Source organism: Dendrobates tinctorius, unplaced genomic scaffold (genome assembly GCF_039654945.1).
Source record: "Dendrobates tinctorius isolate UK_male_01 unplaced genomic scaffold, ASM3965494v1 ptg000014l, whole genome shotgun sequence".
Lineage (NCBI taxonomy): Eukaryota > Metazoa > Chordata > Amphibia > Anura > Dendrobatidae > Dendrobates > Dendrobates tinctorius.
Genome location: NW_027361682.1, coordinates 25,935,009 through 25,953,988, shown reverse-complemented (window position 1 = coordinate 25,953,988; position 18,980 = coordinate 25,935,009). Strand labels below are relative to the sequence as shown.

At 42.6% G+C, this 18,980-nt stretch overlaps 1 protein-coding gene and 1 long non-coding RNA gene across 2 annotated transcripts in view; one reads left to right on the top strand and one right to left on the bottom strand.

The window, feature by feature from the left end:
* LOC141070421 (uncharacterized) overlaps nt 1–3,285 on the top strand; it is a 45,001-nt gene extending 41,716 nt beyond the window's left edge. The window contains exons 2-3 of the long non-coding RNA XR_012226659.1: nt 558–590; nt 2,907–3,285. This is a non-coding gene — a long non-coding RNA (uncharacterized lncRNA). The remainder of the gene's footprint in view (nt 1–557; nt 591–2,906) is intronic.
* A 6,117-nt stretch (nt 3,286–9,402) lies between these two features.
* The window catches only part of SOX9 (SRY-box transcription factor 9), a 42,258-nt gene continuing 32,680 nt past the window's right edge, over nt 9,403–18,980 (bottom strand). The window contains exons 2-4 of the mRNA XM_073560063.1: nt 14,082–14,852; nt 12,673–12,926; nt 9,403–11,785 (exon numbers count right to left, since the gene is read on the bottom strand). Of these exons, the coding sequence (XP_073416164.1) occupies nt 11,028–11,785; nt 12,673–12,926; nt 14,082–14,512 (1,443 nt within the window). The 5' untranslated portion in view covers nt 14,513–14,852 and the 3' untranslated portion in view covers nt 9,403–11,027. The remainder of the gene's footprint in view (nt 11,786–12,672; nt 12,927–14,081; nt 14,853–18,980) is intronic.

Sequence of the window (18,980 nt, the reverse complement as noted above, 5' to 3'; positions counted from 1 at the left end):
ACAGAGTCACGGGAGCCCAAGTTTCACTGATGTTCATGGGTTGCAAAGGCTAGCCTGTCTGGTTTCATTATACAGAACAGATACTATAGTACTACAATGGCTATAATTGAAAAGTGCCAGAAAATAATCCAAAAGCAGACACAAAAGATGTGTATCTGAATTCATTTAGCAGGCTAGGAGGTTCTGTTGAGGGGCCTTTCTGATATGGTTGCCTTGTCATTGGCAGATAGCTCACATAATTTCTTCAAAGTGAATGCGGAAAACCACACAAAATAGCCCCTATTTTAATAGCCAGTAAAGGCTATGCAGACAGCTGTGGGCTGATATTCATAGCCATGGGTATTACCCCCTTCCCAGGCTACAAATATTGGCCCCCAGCCGTCGGCTTTCTCCCTCTGGCGCAGAAAATTGCCCAGGAGCCCATTCCATTTTTTTTTCCATATTTTTTTTAAAAATATACTGTATATGGCGATATATCTATGGATTGACATGGGACCCTAGTTATTAATGGATTAAGATGAGTATAAGTTGGCTTATTATTTTAATATTATTTGCAGGAGACGAAGGCTTCGGGGAATTAGGTGTTTGCGGTAAGTATTTACTCTATGCTATGTGTTGTATGTTATGTGTATGTACTGTATGTTACAGTATATGTTGGATGTTCTGTATGTCTTTTTTTTTTTACATTCACCACATTAGCCGGATGATGGGAATACTACTTTCCCATCATCCGCTAATGCTGTCACTGTAGCAGGCATAGCCGGATGGGACAAGCCCCCCCGCACAGACCCGCATACCCCTACACAGCCCCTCGCATACCCCTGCACAGACCACCGCAGACCCCCTGCATACCACCGCACAGACCTCCACACAGACCCGCCCGCATACCCCCACACAGACCCCTGCACAGACCCGCATACCCCCGCACAGGCCCCCGCATTGACCCCCACACTGACCCCTGCATACACCCCCGCACAGCCCCACACAGAAAACCGCATACCCCTTCACAGACCCCCGTATACCCCCACACAGACCCCTGCACAGTTATGTGAAAGGGGCCACCGAGCAGGGAGGCGTCCGGACTTTATACCCCTAATGATGCTGTGCGGCCAGCCAATCATTGCACAACCACAGCAAAGATGGCTATGACGTTTCATAGCCTGGTAGACAATCCCTGCAGTGTGATTGGGTCTCTAAAGTCCGCCGAAAGTGCTGGGTGGAGGCCCGAGTTCCCGCTGAGTAATCCCGGAAATGCTCGGTGCTCGCCGAGTACCCAGAGCACAGTGATACTCGGGCGAGTAACGAGTAGTGGCGAGCATGTTCGCTCATCACTAATGCTAACCTGCTCTACTGTATATCCTATGCTGTCCTAAGCCTATCTTTATGCTATATTCACATTATGCTCTCACACTTTATATAGTGTACATCACCATAATACATTACATTAAAACCACACGGCGGTATTAACATAGTGTGTCTGTTGTCTTCAGGGGCAGGAGAAGGAAACATATCCCAAAAGATTAGGATTCAGCAGATCATGGCTTATCACTATAAACCCTGGCAGGAGACGGTCCCATAAAGTGTAAATTGTCCGAGTCCACTCCTTTTGCTTGTTTTTGCTTTTCTTGACTTGTTCTGGCACTTTCTTCTGAGATATACTCTTCTGTGAACTGTGACCCCACTACATGCCTTTCCACTTACAAGTGCAGTCAGGTAGAGTGCACGGGCCTCCGCTGTAACAGGTGAACCAGGTGACTCTGAGGTCTGTCTCTGGGTGGGGAGAGGAAGCTGTCACTCTTGTGCTTGCTTCATTGGGTTTCGAGAAACACCTCCTGCATTCCGCGAGGACCACACCAGGAAAAGGCAGCGAACTTGAGATCTCGGCATTACATTCTTACCTACTCTAAAGCCGGACTCAGAATACATTATTTAAAATGCAATCCCATTACAGAGAGTAGTTGTGTCGGACTACAGACTGCTATCGCCGATAGTCCACAAATATCCGGATGGTTGAAATAGAATTTTCTGCAGTCAGATGTCTGAAGGTCTCAAGCTAGATTGTTTCCTCGGAAATGGGCAATTGTCTGAAAGCTGCAGGTGATGCCGAGACTGAACCTGCAGAAATATTCTAATCCAAGCCATAATATCCGGGGTTGTATTTTGTAACCAGTAATCTGGAACCGCGCTTCTTTATATGCAGTGCAAACGTTTCAGACCTTTAGGCTGTGTGCACACGGTGCGGATTCTGCTGCGGAGCCGCAGAAGTTTCTGCTGCGTTGTACAGTACCATTGTTTGCAATGGTAACACCAAAAACGCTGTGCACATGCTGCGGATTTGTCCACGGGTTACAATCCGCAGCATGTCAATTCTTTGTGCGGATTCCGCTACGGTTTCACACCTTCACCATTGTGAGGTGTGAAACCGCAGGGCTAAACCGCAAGCTAATCCGCAGGTAAACCACAGGACTTATGACCTGAGATTTTACCTGTGGATTTTTACAAATCCGCGCGGAAAAATCCGCAGGACAAAAATCTACGTGTGCACAATGGTGAAGGTGTCAAACTGCAGCAGAATCCGCACAAAGAATTGACATGCTGCGGATTGTATCCCGCGGAAAAATCTGCAGCATGTGCACAGCGTTTTTGGTTTTACCATTGCAAACAATGGTACTGTACAACGCAGCAGAAACTGCTGCGGACCCGCAGGGCCAGAAATGCTGCAGAATCCGCACTGTGTGCACATAGCCTTATGATGCGTGCACAGAGTTTTTTCAAAGTGTCCGCCCTCAAAAAACAGCTGAAAAATTGTTAAAAATAAAAAAATACTCTACTTATCCATTTGTTCCATGAAACCACTTTTCTGCTCATATATTTAGTGTTTTGATCGTTCTTTTTTTGGATTTCAGGTTTGGAAAAAACGCCTGGTGGGAAAAAAGCGCAGGTCACTAGTTTGAAGAGGTTTCTAATGGAGCTAGAAGCCGTCCAATCAAAAGGCTGCAGGAATAAAAAAAAAAACTTTTTCTTAAACTCTTTGGAAAACAAAAAAACTCCCATAAAAATATCTCAAAGTAGTTTTCACTATTTCCTCATAGAAACTTGGTGTGCGCATAGCCTTGTGGTGTTTTCCTAGCTTTTTAAACAAGTTTTTATGGGTGCAGATTGCAGTACTTGCTTAATAAAGTTACTTTAATTTACCAAAAACTCCCCCAAAAAAGGCATTGTGTTTTCTTGCAGTTTTATTTCCTGGTTCCTATGAATGAAAAATGCTGCAAAAATACTGAAAGAATTGACATACTGCAGATTTTTTTTTTTTTTTTTTTTTTTTTTTTAAAAGCTTCAGTTTTCCAAAAAAAGCCAGAAAAAAAGTGTATGTATGAGATTTTGCAAAAACTTCATAGCTTTTGTAAAAGTAGCTTTTAATTTGCATAAAAAAGCAGCAAGAAAACGCTGCAAAGATTGTGTGAACATAGTCTTAGGTAAATTAGGTTACTTATGTTTTTTCATTGGATTTTTATTCCATTTTTATGATGCGTTTTTGTCTTTTTGGTACGTCATGTTATAAATAAAGTAACTTTAATTTGATACTTCCTGGTTTGCGGCATAATATGCAATAAAAATCTGTTTATGTACAAAAAAATGCATTAAAAAATTATTCGTATCTGCACCATGAGCGCTTTAAAAAGTGGTAGATGCATAAAAAATGCACCAAAAACTCAATAATAATAATAATAATAATAATAATTAAAAAACAGAGGAAAAACATACAGCTTTTTAGCTATAAGGGTACATGGCCTCTTAGCAATGTTGACATGTAGAGGTTTTGATTTTTTTTGTGCATGAAAAGCACAGACTATGGCCGGAAAATTAAAGTGGAAATTCCATGTGTTTCAGATTTGTTTTTATGCATTTTTTTGCTGCTGATTTCAATGGGGAAAAAAGCTGCAAAGCTAAAAAAAATGAACAAGTTCTGTTTAAAAAAAACTAAAATAAAAAAATTGCATTATGGGTCAAAAAAATGCAAGGAAAATTGGTAATGACATTTTAGAAGTCTAATTATTTTAGACTTTACTGTAAAACCATTCTTTTTTTTTCCCTGGAAAAGAAAATGCATCAAAACACAAGGTGTGAACTTGACCTTAGCATACTTCCTGTAGTCCCAGTTTTCACAGTTTTTTAGAATTCAAATGATTGTGAAAACAGAAGATCCATGATCAGAGCAGGGTCCAGCTGTATGTGGGCCTCACCCTTAGCTTAACAAGCATGTAGCATGTTTAGGCAGATGGTCATGGGTTCCTCAGCACAGCCCCCCGGGTTGCTGTGGCATCTGCTCATATTTACCTGGTGTGGCTACTAATCTTGCATATTAAAAGCAACCTGTCAGCAACCCCCCAAAAACATTTACCTGCAGCCATAGTGGTAATTTGCAAGTAATCCCCATCTTAAACTTGTCTAATAAGAAGTGCAGCTGCATGGAGAAAGAAGAAGTGCAGCTGCATGGAGAAAGTTAAGTGGTATTCTCCCTGCAGCCGCTCGCTTCCACTGGGGGTATGATCACTGCAGTCATTGAAGGTGCTGTAACCACTCCACCTTCAGAGCAGGATGCAAGCCATGGAGCAGAGGAGAGTGATTACAGCGCTGACTGCTCATATAGCCCTGTTGTCGGCCCCATGACTGGACACGAGCGGCTGCAGGGAGAATATAACTTCATTTTCCCCCTCTTATTAGGCTGTCACATACATATTGTTTTATTCTTCTGACAGATTCCCTTTCTGGTGGTATATCTCCCATTGTTACAGCAGTATTATTCCGCTTACATATCAGCACTGACAAGTTAAGCACTACTTTCTTTTTGTTAGGAGCATTAAAGGGGTTGTCCACATTTGTGATGAGTCTGCAGTCATTCTTTGTGACTGCAGACTTCTGAATTCTCCCAGTCCGCACTGCACGCTGTCAGGATTCTCTGGTGTCGGCAATTTTCATGCATGCAGTCATGTGCCGACTAGACATTCGTGGCCTCACTCAATGAAAATGAATTGAGCGAGGCCGGGCACATCTAGTCGGAATGTGGCCAGAAGAATGCAAATCGCTAAAATGAACTGAATTCTTGCCCCGGGTGCCAGAAAACCTAGATACACCTTTGATAGATATGAGGCAGATGAGCCGCTGGGGCAACATGTTTTGCGGTTGCACAGTTATGACGCCTGCTCTTCCTACTGTACCTGCACACTTTCTTCTAGCTGAGCAGTGACTGTTCCAAAGCTGCTGATTGACTGAGTAGAATCATGTGGCACATCCCCTGCCACACAGAGGCGGGGTTATGCTTTCAACTTTTGCCTAGAGGGAGGGGCTTATGGTCTGATACTGTGCAACCAAGCTCAGAGTGGGTTATAAAAACAGTCACCCCGTGCTGTTGCTGTGGGCAACTACCCCACTTTTCTTCTGCTCCATTGTGAACACAACACACAGAACAAAATTCAGTTCATCAAAACTATTAAAAAATGGCTGTGTTGCCAATAGCAGCCAATCACTGAGCGGCTTTCATTTTACTAGGGGTTTAATGAAAATGAAAGCTGAGCTGTAATTGGTTGCTATGGGCTGCAAAGACTGTTACTGTTATTCTACAGAACTGTACCATTACCATGGCCACTAAGAGTGCCAGATTGTGGACTACCAACTATTTTAAAAAAACCAAGCGATGAGCAAATGGATGTGCCTGCAAAGTATGGAGCAGGCGCAACTCCTGAGCCAGTTCCATTCATGCACTGTGCACAGGGCCAAATGAGCGCTGGCTGTTGTGATATGATAGAAGAGCCTGTGGCCTCCTAGGTATTATAAAACCTCTTAATAAGAGTTGAGCAAAACGTTTTGCAGGACTCTGGTCCTGAGGCCACATCGGTACTCCATGGTCGCCAGACTTGTCTGGGTCGCCCTCCCAGGGCTGTGGGGTACTCGGTACCGGGCCCGATGAGCTTCAATGGGAGATGTCACGGCAGCTGGGACCTGGCCCGTGGCCCTGGGCGCCCATTGTAAAAAGGGGAAAGTTTATGAGTGATTCGTGACGCCACCTGTGGTGTTCGGCAAGGAAGATGTAAGCCGACGCTGCAGACAGATCCTCTGGGACAGATGGTGTGGTGCAGCAATGATGTTATAGCCCTCCACAGGCAGGGCTGTAGTCCCAGGGCAGAGCAGGTGAAGTGACACCTAGATGGTGTAGTGTCGGGCGCAAGGGATGTAGCAGTGCTGAGTGGGTTGGCGCGGGAATACGTGGAGGACACCAGCGCATGTAGTTCCAAAGCTTTACTCACAGTCTGCTGTGCACACACATGCCCGCCTCGGTGTTGTGTCCTCCAGGTCAGGAGCTCAGCCAACTTCCAGGCAAGATGAAGTACTCCCTTCCAACACTCCGCCAACATATGTGCCTTTTCTGAACGTCTCCTCTTATAGCGCCTTTGAGTGAAGTACTCACAGTACTGAGTTACACTGGAGTTCCTCCTGTCAGATGTTCCTATGAACTCTACTTGTTTGGCACACAGCTGTAGCCTGCTTCGGGGACTCCTTACTACCTAGTCCTGGCTCACTATGGTTGCTGTTGTGCCCCCAAGTCTTGTGTGAGAATCACTACTTCTATTCCTCCAGTGTCTGCTGCAGGACCATTAGTATCCATACAACCTCGGGGACTGGACCCCAGCCTTGCACTTAGAACGTGGGAAGGGTTCTCTCTTCCAACCCTGATCCTTAGTCCTCCTGTTCTCCTTATGTTCCGTGCTAATCCTTCTTCCCAATGGAGAATCAAGCTTCCTTTCTCTGTCTCTTTCCTGTGCCAGCAGACCCAGATCACTGTGGCCTGCTGCAGCACTTCCTTCTTCCATCCCTCTCCCGGGGATGTTCTCTGTCTCTCCCTCTGTCCTTCTACATCCTCACTCACTGACTGAATGAAAACTGACTGAATGACTCAACTCTTCCCGCTCTTTTATGTGAACTAGACTCCACCCACCTCCCAGCACGCTTCATGTTCCAAGCAGGGAGCCACCAAGGGGTGCTATGCTACACTCCAAGCAGGGAGCCGCCGAAGGTGCTTTGCTACACTAGTTTGTGGTGTGGGGTGCAGGTGTTGGAGTGTGGTCAGGTGTCTCCACCTTACCTGGATGGTGGGGTACCACACCTCAGGAGGAGGTGCAGTACCTCTGTGGCGACTGAACCTTCAGGGGCGCCACATGTCCACTGCGAACTTTCCACTACCTGACGGCATCCTAGGCATCTCTTTCAAATATTAGGCCATGCGACATCGTCTGGTCTACTGATCAGAAGAGGCATCCAGCAGGTAGTAGAACATTTGCAGTACACAGCACCTACATGGCAGCTGGTCCAGGGTCCTGCAAATCCTTTTGCACAACTCTTAACCCCTGATTGCTAGCCTCCTGCCATCACAAACACATCAGATACCTTCTGTTAAATCAACCTTTGTCTCTGTATTTAACTAAGCTGCATTACCAGACACAGCCAATGTACAAGAGTGGCGCTGTTTCCTGGAAAAAAAAATCAGCTTTGATTTTCAAATCTCATAAATCAAAAGGAATCCGAGAAAACAGAAGGACACTGAAGGATATCTACATTCTTACGTAATGTGATACTCTTAGATAAGCGGCAAAACAAAGTCGATTTTTGGCCGCGTACCAGTCTCTGCTGCTAAGAAGGAAATCTGGTTGGCACTCAAGAATCATGGTAGATGATCAGATCAGTGGAAGGATCCCGGTCAATTCAAAGTATTAGAAGAGCAAATCGCAACACTGAGAATGATGCAAATGACATGCAAGGATCCAACGTGGATCGTTTTGGTCCATCCCTGGACCTTTGTCGAGGCCTGAATCAAGCAGCGTGGGTATGTGATGCCTCACTTGGGAAATCAACTTTACCATTTCTGAAGAAGTTTAGGAAAATAAAGTGCTTGCTCCTTCTTTGAAATGGATCCTGATGCAAAGCTGAACATAGACATTATTCTTGCTGGAAGAACGGAGGCGGAAACAACTCTGCCCCTTAACTGATTAAGGTCACCTCAAAAAATGGTCCCCTGATGAACCCCAAAACTGAGGGGCGAAACGTGTTAGGACAAAGGAATTAAGGGATCTGACAGCTATTCATCAACTAGATGAGTGATCTCCCTGCTAATGTTTTTAGCATATACATGCACATATGCACTTTATTATATACCTACATTTATTAATGGACCTACCCATGTAAAGAACCAGAAAGATTAGATCTACTAGGTCCACATCTCGTATACCTTAGTGTAGTAAGTGGACAATAGGAGTCTGACAAGACGAACATCAAGATTCATGTTGGGTATGACTATGATGCCATCATAAATTATCTGATCGCCAATCTGCTTACAGTGGCCGATAATTGGTTATTGGCATTCTTATGAACGTTTATTGGCCGATTGTTGGCCAGTATAAATCTGCACTAAGGATATTGCAGATTTTCTGCACCCATAGGTTATTTGCATTTTTTCAAAAATACACAGTGTAAAAAACTCATCCTGGAAACGTAGCCTTAGACTTCTGTAACGCTACGTTCCCATGATGAGTATTTGGTAAGTTATTGATCTTGTTGATTTGCTATACCTATTAGGTAAATTAGTGGTATTTTCTTTGTTTCTTCTTGCGGTTTTGACTCGTTTTTCATTCTTCCAGGTATTTGGCTTTCTCTAAACCTTACTGATGTGTGGATAACATGCTTTTTTCGGCGCAAAAGCACTAAAAAAAAGCTTCTTTTTTTTTACCTTTTACCTGCATATTTTCACATCTGATGCAAGTCTATGGGGGAAAATCTGCACAGAAAACTAAGCATACCCGCAAGAGAAATTAATATGCTGCGAATCTGAAATATGCACCGCAGGTCAGTTTACACTGAGTAAAAAAAAAAAAAAAAAAAATCACAGCGGGCAGGAAATTTCTATAAATCCCATTCACTTTGCTGGAACTGTAAGACGCTGCTTTTTTTCTGTCCAGCAAAAATATACAGCATCAGAAACTCATTGTGTGAACTTAGAGGGGTATTCCCATCTCCAAGATCCTATCCCAATATGCAGTAGGTGTAATAATAATAATAATATTAGCAAATGCCTCCAATTAGAAATGTAGTATAGTTCTTCTGATTCACATTTGCAGGCATTGCAGGACCTTAAGTTCCCATGGTTATGACAACTAGCAACTAGCTAACTGTCACTGTATCAGTGGTGGTCACCATGGATACCTAAGGTCCTGCAATGCCTGCACATGAACAAAGACACGTAGTGAATCAGAAGAACTGTACTATTATTATTACAATTACTACATATTGGGATACGATCTTGGAGATGGGAATACCCCTTTTAATATTTGCAAGAAAAGAGCGAGATTTCACTTTTAGTACATTGTATTATATTTATTGCAAAACAATAATACACAAGAGGATAAGTTCACAAAGACAGAAGAATAACAATAGAAAAAAAAAACAAATCGCACATAAAAATGAACAAAATGATCCACGGACTTCAAAAGTCAGCTTTGTATAGGTTACTTAACTTAGAGGGAACTTTAAGGCCTACTTTTTGGAATGAAGGCGCTCGTTGTGGAGTGCTCTATCTCGACATAGCATTTAACAATACCATTACCGTACCTTTAAAAAATATATATATAAATCTTTTTTAAGCAAATGTTAACCAACCATTTGCCAAAGTCAAACTGCATTTTATGTCAAATTTATTACCATTCTGTCACAAAATTGTGCCAAAAGTCTCTAGATGTCGTAAAATCAAATAGTGTACAATGTACTAATGGCTGCGTACCTTGTATGAGGCATTGAACAAATTATTATTTTTTTTTCATCAGATTTTACAAACTTGGTACAACTTTTTGCATGGGAAAAAAAAAAATAACCCCCAGTAAACTTACTGCTATTTTTTTTTTTTAACGTAAATTAGAGCATCTGGTATGTTTTTACAATTAGACTCAAAGAAGGAATGTAGAACAGAAAAGAAAAAGTCGGAGAAAGGAAAAAAAAAGGAAAAAAAAAATGAAACAATAAAAACCCATAATTTAACAAAAAGCATACTTCTCAAAAAAAAAGGCAAAAAAATAAGAAAAATCAGCAGCATGCTAATATATATCTTCTTTGTACAAAAGATTTTTTTTTTTAAATTCGGGAGTCTTTGCTTATTTTTAACAAATATTATTTTTATTATAAAATAAATAATTTAAGAACGTGACACCTGGTGTAAAAAAAAAAAAAAAAAATTCCCAGAATTTCTTTCTAAAAAAAAATAAAATAAAAAATAAATCAATCCTATTGCTTTTGCTGCTGGAGATCATTAGGAATTGGAAAAGGGCACTTGTATATAGTCTGGCTGGAACAGTTCATTAGGCAACACGTGAATTATAATCTTCGGGCACAGTTTTTTTTTGTTATTGGCACTTGGGTATAGAGGTGGAAATAGATTTCCTACTTGAGTAAACCCTATTACAATCCACTGTCTGATTTACATATGGCCGAAAATAATTCTCACTGCTCATTATAAATGTAAAGATTAATATTATATTTTTGGGGGGAAAAAAGAAAATTTAAATTTTTTTCATTTTTTTACAAAAATATTCAAATGATGTAAAACTACTCCAACGGAGAACTTTTTTTTTTTCTTCTTACAATGTATTTGTTTTCTTCTAAAATATAAATGTATAAACCCCCATATAAAGGCAATAGAACATACACAGTACATACTAAAATATATCAGACAGAGACTAGTCCTCACAGAGGATGTAGAATTGCAAAAGTCTCTCCAAGAATCAAGTTGCTGGTTTTTCTAAAGTATCGTCTCTTGTGCCATCTGCGCATACAGAGGTGTCAAGAGAGTCCTGTTTAGAAGCAATCCGCCCAGTCTCGCTGGCTGCCAGCAGAGGGCGACGCGCTACGCGTGTATGAAGAGGGCACTTTTTTGACTTGTGCTGGATGGCAAATTGTCTTTAGAAAGTCAATGGCCTATAGTGATAGCTCTATGGCCTGGTGAGCTGTGTGTAGACCGGCTGCTCCCAATGTTGAGGGCTATGTGTTGGGGGAATAGATGGGACCCCCGTCGTGTCTGCGATAGGAGTGTACATGGGACGCTGGCTTGGGTTCATGTAGCTCAGGGTAGAGTAGATGTTGGAGCTCTGGCCAGCGGCATGGCTGTAGTAGGTGTTCGAACCTTGGTGCTCGGTGTAGTCGTACTGCGAGCGCGTGATGGGCATTGGGTAGGAAGAGCCGTAATGGTTGAGGTTGAAGGAGCTGTAGTTGAGCTGTTGTGGGGAGTGTTGCTGCTGCTGGTCGCTGTAATGGCTCGGACTGAGCTGCTCGGTTTTGATGTGTGTCCTCTGCTGGGACTGGCTCTGCTCGCTGTTCAGAGTCGACAATGTGTGCTGTTGCTGCGACTGTTGACTTGGCTGTTGCTTGGACATCCATGTGTGCCCAGCTCCCGTGCTGGCACTATTTGTGTTGGTGATGCCGTAACTGCCAGTGTAAGTCACCTGCGTAGAGGCAACTCCTGGGTGACCATTGGGTGGCAAGTATTGATCGAATTCGTTGACATCAAAGGTCTCAATATTGGAAATCACCTCACTGCTGAGCTCTCCAATGTCCACATCACGGAAATCAATATGTGGGGGTTGGCGGCCGCTCTCTTGGACGGTGCGACCTTCACGCTTCAGGTCTGGCTTGCCCGGCTGCACATCTGTTTTAGGGGTGGTTGGTGGAGTTGGAGGCCCCTGTGATTGACCTGCAGCAACAAAAAAAATAACCAAACTGTTAGACAATTTATTATGTTTACTTATATCGAGTCATCATAATGCACAGCACAGTACAGATGTCATCATCACTGTCCCCACTGGGGCTCACAATCTAGAATCCCTATCAGTATGTCTTTGGATTGTGGGAGGAAACTGGAGGAACCCCCACAAACACGGGGAGAACATACAAACTCCTTGCAGATGTTGTCCTTGGTGGGATTTGGATCCAGGACCCCAGTGCTGCAAGGCTGCAGTGCTAACCACTGAGCCACCATACAGTACTAACCACAGTGCTAAATATTTAAAAACAAAAAAATAGGTACCGTATGTATATTATATAACAATCCGATGACATAGCAATGCCGGAAAAAAAAAGTCAAAATGAAGAACTTTTATGTAACTTAGCAGTGATTACTGCGAATCCTAACATCCATGCTCACATGTATCCTTGCTGCTTCATTATAGGAGCCAGCAGATAAGCTGCAGGGTCACATAAAGTTCCAATACTTAGGAAGCACACTCTTACCTATCTTATATCATACAAGCAGGTGCCATGTAACTCCTGCCAATCATTAACTCCAGGATCATACAGTGAGTTTAACTCAACAGCTGCTGGACAGCAGGTGAGGGCTTAGAGGTCTACCAGTCTAGATCATGTAGGGTAGATAATAAGTGCAACAGCCTCAGCCAGACTGGCCGCCTGACACTGGGAACTACCAAGTGTTCCATTTTATGACATTAGCAAACCCTATATCATTGACATAATGTTATCATGGGCAGCACAGACATGACATAAGCTGTTTTTCTTTTTGCATGATCACTGTCATTTCTAACATGCATTAATTTAATAACATGCAAACAGGAGCTCAGTCCTTACCTGAGTGTTCCCCTGGGGAGTGCACCTCACTCATACTAGAGGCAGAATGTGGGGAGTCAGCCTGCAGAGCCTTGAAAATGGCATTGGGGGAGATATGGGTCTGCTCCGAACCGTCCTCTTGCTCAGCCTGCCCATTCTTGACGGACTTTCTGCGGCGTGGCTGGTACTTGTAGTCCGGATGGTCTTTCTTGTGCTGGATTCTCAGTCTCTCAGCTTCTTCTACAAAAGGACGCTTCTCGCCCTCATTTAGCAGCCTATAATATGGCAAGAGGAGGATACATATATATCACTCTGGTGCAGAGACAATACAGATATTATATGCAGATGTCATATGTTTACATACATTCCTAATAATATATATAATGTTAGATTTTTTGTTTACATTTAATTAGTTAGTAATAATAATAATAAAAATATTATACTACTATATGACATTGCCATTTTACTATAATACAATATATGATACATTATTATTATACTTTATTACATGATTAATATCATCCTATATGACAGAATTATTTTACTTTGTTCTTAAACTACACATTTTTTTCCATTATTAAATTGTAGTATTTTCCTATGTTATTATTTTATTATTAATATTATTCATAATTATTTCCCATTCGTTATCGTTATATCACTTTATTATGCCTTGTCCCACATCACAGAGGCAAACATTACAGCTTTTCCCTGCCCAGATTTTAATCAGCTAGAAGGCAACTTATACTTTCATATAAAATGCAAAACTGATTTCATTGATTAAAACAAGATTGAATCCAAATGAGGCTGCAGTTTTTATTTTATCATAGAAGATAATGTGAGCCCCTCTCACTTGCATTCATAATCCAGCAATCCTAATCAGCATTAAAAAAAATTAAGAAACCACAGAATAAACCAAGAGCAGGAATCTCATTTTCCAGTGCAGGAAGCCCTTTCAGCCATCAGATAAAGGTAGAATCAATCCTTTGAAGTGGTTGGAGTCATTCCTTCACTGCCAGCAAGGAGAAAAAAAAAAATCCTAGGGCTACAACCTTTCCACCTGAGCCCTCCAGGGGCCAAAACTGTTAACCCCCCCCCCCAGCAGGGGTTAAATATATCCTAAAATGCCCCAAGAAATACACATCTACAGCAATGGACGATTGGATGGGGCTTTGGTGGAGGAGAGACTCAAGAGCAAAGTTGTACAAAGGGGCAAAGCAGAGAAATCCCCACTTCCTACCAAATCTGCCCTCCTCATAGCATTAATGGGAGACTAGTGTAGCCCCAACCTCACACCCCAGGCCAATTCCCCCTAACTGCAGCCAGACATCCCAGAGAGTAAATGTATCCACAAGTGCAACATTATTAGTAAACAATGGACACATATTGGTAAATACAGAAGGGTGGAGAGTTCCAGGACCACACACACTCACCTCCAGAGCTTGCCCAGGGTCTTGCTGAGTTCTGCATTGTGGAGATGTGGGTACTGATCAGCAAGCTTCCTCCTGGCAGCCTGTGCCCAAACCATAAAAGCATTCATTGGTCTCTTGACATGGGGTTTGCTCTTGCTGGATCCATTCACCCTGACTGGCATGGGCACCAGGGTCCAGTCATATCCCTTCAGCACCTGGCTGACTGCCTCTCTGATGCAGACAGGGAACTTTTCATCCTCTGTCTCCTTCTTCATGTCCGGATCCCCTTTGGGGAAAGTATTTTCTTGGGGTCTTGTGTTCTCAGTATCTGAGCCCGACCCAGAAGGGCAGGGGGAACCAGCAGAGTCCTCAGACATGGAAGGGCTAGGAGCCCCTGACAGGCACTTGTCTTGCTCTTCTGTCATCTTCATGAAGGGATCCAAGAGATTCATGCGCAAAATTGGGGAGTGAGGGATTGCAAGAATGAAAAGTGATGTGGAGGCAGAGGAGGCTGCAGCTCACTCCTCTCTAAGGCTGCACTCTGGATCTGCCAAGTATATCAGGAACCATATGTTTCTGGAGAGTTTTCCAAGATCCCGATGCGACTTCTGGGCGCAAGATTCCCCGCTCAGCTCAGGAGCCCAAATGCCAAGACAACTTGTAAGTCTGCTCTGTAGAAGTAGGCAAGGCTGGAATAAATAGCTGCACTACTCTGCCCTTCAGCCAATCCCAAGCCTGCAATGGGGAGGTGATTGGAGACTGGAGTCAGTGTGGGCTGAGTCTCGTCCTGTTCTAGAATGGAAGAAAGAAAAGTCAGACGAGAGTGAGAGGAAGAAACAGAGTAGTTGTCCTGTGCTCTGTCTAGCTGCAGTAAAAAAAAGAGAAGTTCTGCTAGCAGGATGAAGTAGAAAACAGAGTCATCCTGTGCTAACAAGCTACAGGAGAAAGCAGAGAAGTTATCCTGTGCTAGCAAGCAACAGGAGAAAGCAAAGAAGTTATCCTGTGCTAGCTACAGGAGAAACAAGAGAGGTTATCCTGTGCTAGCTACAGGAGAAAGCAGAGAAGTTATCCTGTGCTAGCTACAGGAGAAAGCATAGAAGTTATCCTGTGCTAGCTACAGGAGAAACCAGAGAAGTTATCCTGTGCTAGCAAGCAACAGGAGAAAGCAAAGAAGTTATCCTGTGCTAGCTACAGGAGAAACAAGAGAGGTTATCCTGTGCTAGCTACAGGAGAAAGCAGAGAAGTTATCCTGTGATAGCTACAGGAGAAAGAAAAGAAGTTATCCTGTGCTAGCTACAGGAGAAAGCAGAGAAGTTATCCTGTGCTAGCTGCAGGAGAAAGCAGAGAAGTTATCCTGTGCTTGCTGCAGGAGAAACCAGAGAAGTTATCCTGTGCTGGCTACAGGAGAAAGCAGAGAAGTTATCCTGTGCTAGCTACAGGAGAAAGCAGAGAAGTTATCCTGTGGTGGCTGCAGGAGAAAGCAGAGAAGTTATCCTGTGCTAGCTACAGGAGAAAGCAGAGAAGTTATCCTGTGCTAACTGCAGGAGAAACCAGAGAGGTTATCCTGTGCTAGCTGCAGGAGAAAACCGAGAGGTTATCCTGTGGTAGCTGCAGGGGAAAGCAGAGAAGTTATCCTGTGGTAGCTGCAGGAGAAAGTACAGAAGTTATCCTGTGCTAGCTACAGGAGAAAGCAGAGAGATTATTCTGTGCTAGCTGCAGGAGAAAGCAGAGAGGTTATCCTGTGCTAGCTGCAAGAGAAAGCAGAGAGGTTATCCTGTGCTAGCTGCAAGAGAAAGCAGAGAGGTTATTCTGTGCTAGCTGCAGGAGAAAGCAGAGAGATTATTCTGTGCTAGCTACAGGAGAAAGCAGAGAAGTTATCCTGTGCTAGCTGCAGGAGAAAGCAGAGAGGTTATCCTGTGCTAGCTGCTGGAGAAAGCAGAGAGATTATTCTGTGCTAGCTACAGGAGAAAGCAGAGAAGTTATCCTGTGCTAGCTGCAGGAGAAAGCAGAGAGGTTATCATGTGCTAACTGCAGGAGAAAGCAGAGAGGTTATCCTGTGCTAGCTGCAGGAGAAAGCAGAGAGATTATTCTGTGCTAGCTACAGGAGAAAGCAGAGAAGTTATCCTGTGCTAGCTGCAGGAGAAAGCAGAGAGGTCATCATGTGCTAACTGCAGGAGAAAGCAGAGAGGTTATCCTGTGCTAGCTGCAGGAGAAAACGGAGAGGTTATCCTGTGGTAGCTGCAGGGGAAAGCAGAGAAGTTATCCTGTACTAGCTGCAGGAAAAAGTACAGAAGCTATCCTGTGCTAACTGCGGGAGAAAGCAGAGAGGTTATCCTGTGCTAGCTGCAGGAGAAAGCAGAGAGATTATCCTGTGATAGCTGCAGGAGAAAGCAGAGAGATTATCCTGTGCTAGCTGCAGGAGAAAGCAGAGAGGTTATTCTGTGCTAGCTGCAGAAGAAAGCAGAGAAGATATACTGTGCTAGCTGCAGGAGAAAGCAGAGAGATTATCCTGTGCTAGCTGCAAGAGAAAGCAGAGAGGTTATTCTGTGCTAGCTGCAGAAGAAAGCAGAGAAGTTATACTGTGCTAGCTGCAGGAGAAAGCAGAGAGATTATCCTGTGCTAGCTGCAAGAGAAAGCAGAGAGGTTATTCTGTGCTAGCTGCAGAAGAAAGCAGAGAAGTTATTCTGTGCTAGCTGCAGGAGAAAGCAGATAAATTATTCTGTGCTAGCTACAGGAGAAAGCAGAGAGGTTATCCTGTGCTAGCTGCAGGAGAAAGCAGAGAGATTATTCTGTGCTAGCTACAGGAGAAAGCAGAGAAGTTATCCTGTGCTAGCTGCAGGAGAAAGCAGAGAGATTATCCTGTGCTTGCTGCAGGAGAAAGCAGAGAGATTATTCTGTGCTAGCTACAGGAGAAAGCAGAGAAGTTATCCTGTGCTAGCTGCAGGAGAAAGCAGAGAGGTTATCATGTGCTAACTGCAGGAGAAAGCAGAGAGGTTATCCTGTGCTAGCTGCAGGAGAAAGCAGAGAGATTATCCTGTGCTTGCTGCAGGAGAAAGCAGATAAATTATCCTGTGCTATCCAGATGAAGCAGGAAACAGAGTTGTGCCAAGCTCTGTGCTATCTTACAGCTGTGGAAAGCATAGACGTTGCTCTCTGCTATCTAGTTGATGCAGAAAGCAGATAAATGACTATGCACTCATTGCATTCTAGCTGCAATCTCTGGCTGTGTTTGGCTAGTCATGTACAGAACACAATTATGCTGCCAGCCCTGTCTGTCTATCTATCTATCTATCTATCTATCTATCTATCTATCTATCTATCTATCTATCTATTTATCCCATATCTATCTATTTATCTATCCCATATCTACCTATCTATCTATCTATCTATCTATCTGTCTATCTGTCTATCTATCTATCTATCTATCCCATATCTATCTATCTATCTATCCCATATCTATCTATCTATCTATTTATCTATCCCATATCTATCTACAGTATCTATCTATCTATCAAATATCTATCTATCTATCTATCTGTCTATCTATCTATCTATCCCATATCTATCTATCTATCTATCTATCTATCCCATATCTATCTATCTGCTATTAATATTAAGCAGGCATTAATAACTCCACTTTACAGTTCGATCATTCTGCCTCACCTTGTAAAGTTGCACACAAGTCGGAATTGTAATTCCATCTTTTGCACAGAGAGGGCAGCAAAGCATCAGAAAACCCATAATCATCATCATCGTCAGTATTTCTTGTCTGGGTTAAAATTGGGGGAGGAGAAGATTTAGCAGCCGCAGCTCTGCATGGTCACCATACAAGGAATAGGTAGCAAATGTTTGACCACTGACTGATGGTAATTACATCTATCTCTAGCAAATAATGAGGCCACCTCTGCTGAGCTCCCTCTGCTTATCAGGGATCCTTTAGATCCTTTATCTGCTAGGTCCTGAGAGAGATCAGCGGAATCCATTCACGTTCTGTGTAATCTGTTATGTTTGACTTGAAACAATGTATAATCTGGCTTTTATAAGGGAGATAGAAACTGTAGATGATATACTGTATAATGGAGAGACAGATAGATATCGGATGGATAGATAGATAGATATGGGACAGATAGATAGATAGATAGATAGATAGATAGATAGATAGAAAAATTATGCATAGCACTAAAGAACCGGGTGCAGCCTTTCATATACATGTACCAAACATTGTAATTAGAGGGCAAAAACAAGAAACAGCATTCCATATAGCAAATAAAATCGTGCTCTATATTGGTTCATGTGGGGATGTTTGCCACATGGGCCAATATAGAGCACGATTTTTTTTGCTATATGGAATGCTGTTTCTTGTTTTTGCCCTCTAGATAGATAGATAGATAGATAGATAAATAGATAGATCGATATGGGATAGATAGATAGATATGAGATAGATAGATAGATATGAGATTGATAGATAGATATGGGATAGATAGATAGATAGATAGATAGATAGATATGGGATAGATAGATATGGGATAGATAGATAGATATGAGATAGATAGATATGGGATAGATAGATAGATATGGGATAGATAGATAGATAGATAGATAGATATGGGATAGATAGATATGGGATAGATGGATAGATAGATAGATAGATAGATAGATAGATAGATATGGGATAGATAGATATGGGATAGATGGATAGATAGATAGATAGATAGATAGATATGGGATAGATAAATAGATATGGGATAGATAAATAGATATGGGATAGATATGGGATAGATGTGGTATAGATAGATAGATAGATAGATAGATAGATAGATAGATAGATAGATAGATAGATATGGGATAGATAGATATGGGATAGATGGATAGATATGGGATAGATAGATAGATATGGGATAGATAGATGATAGATACAAT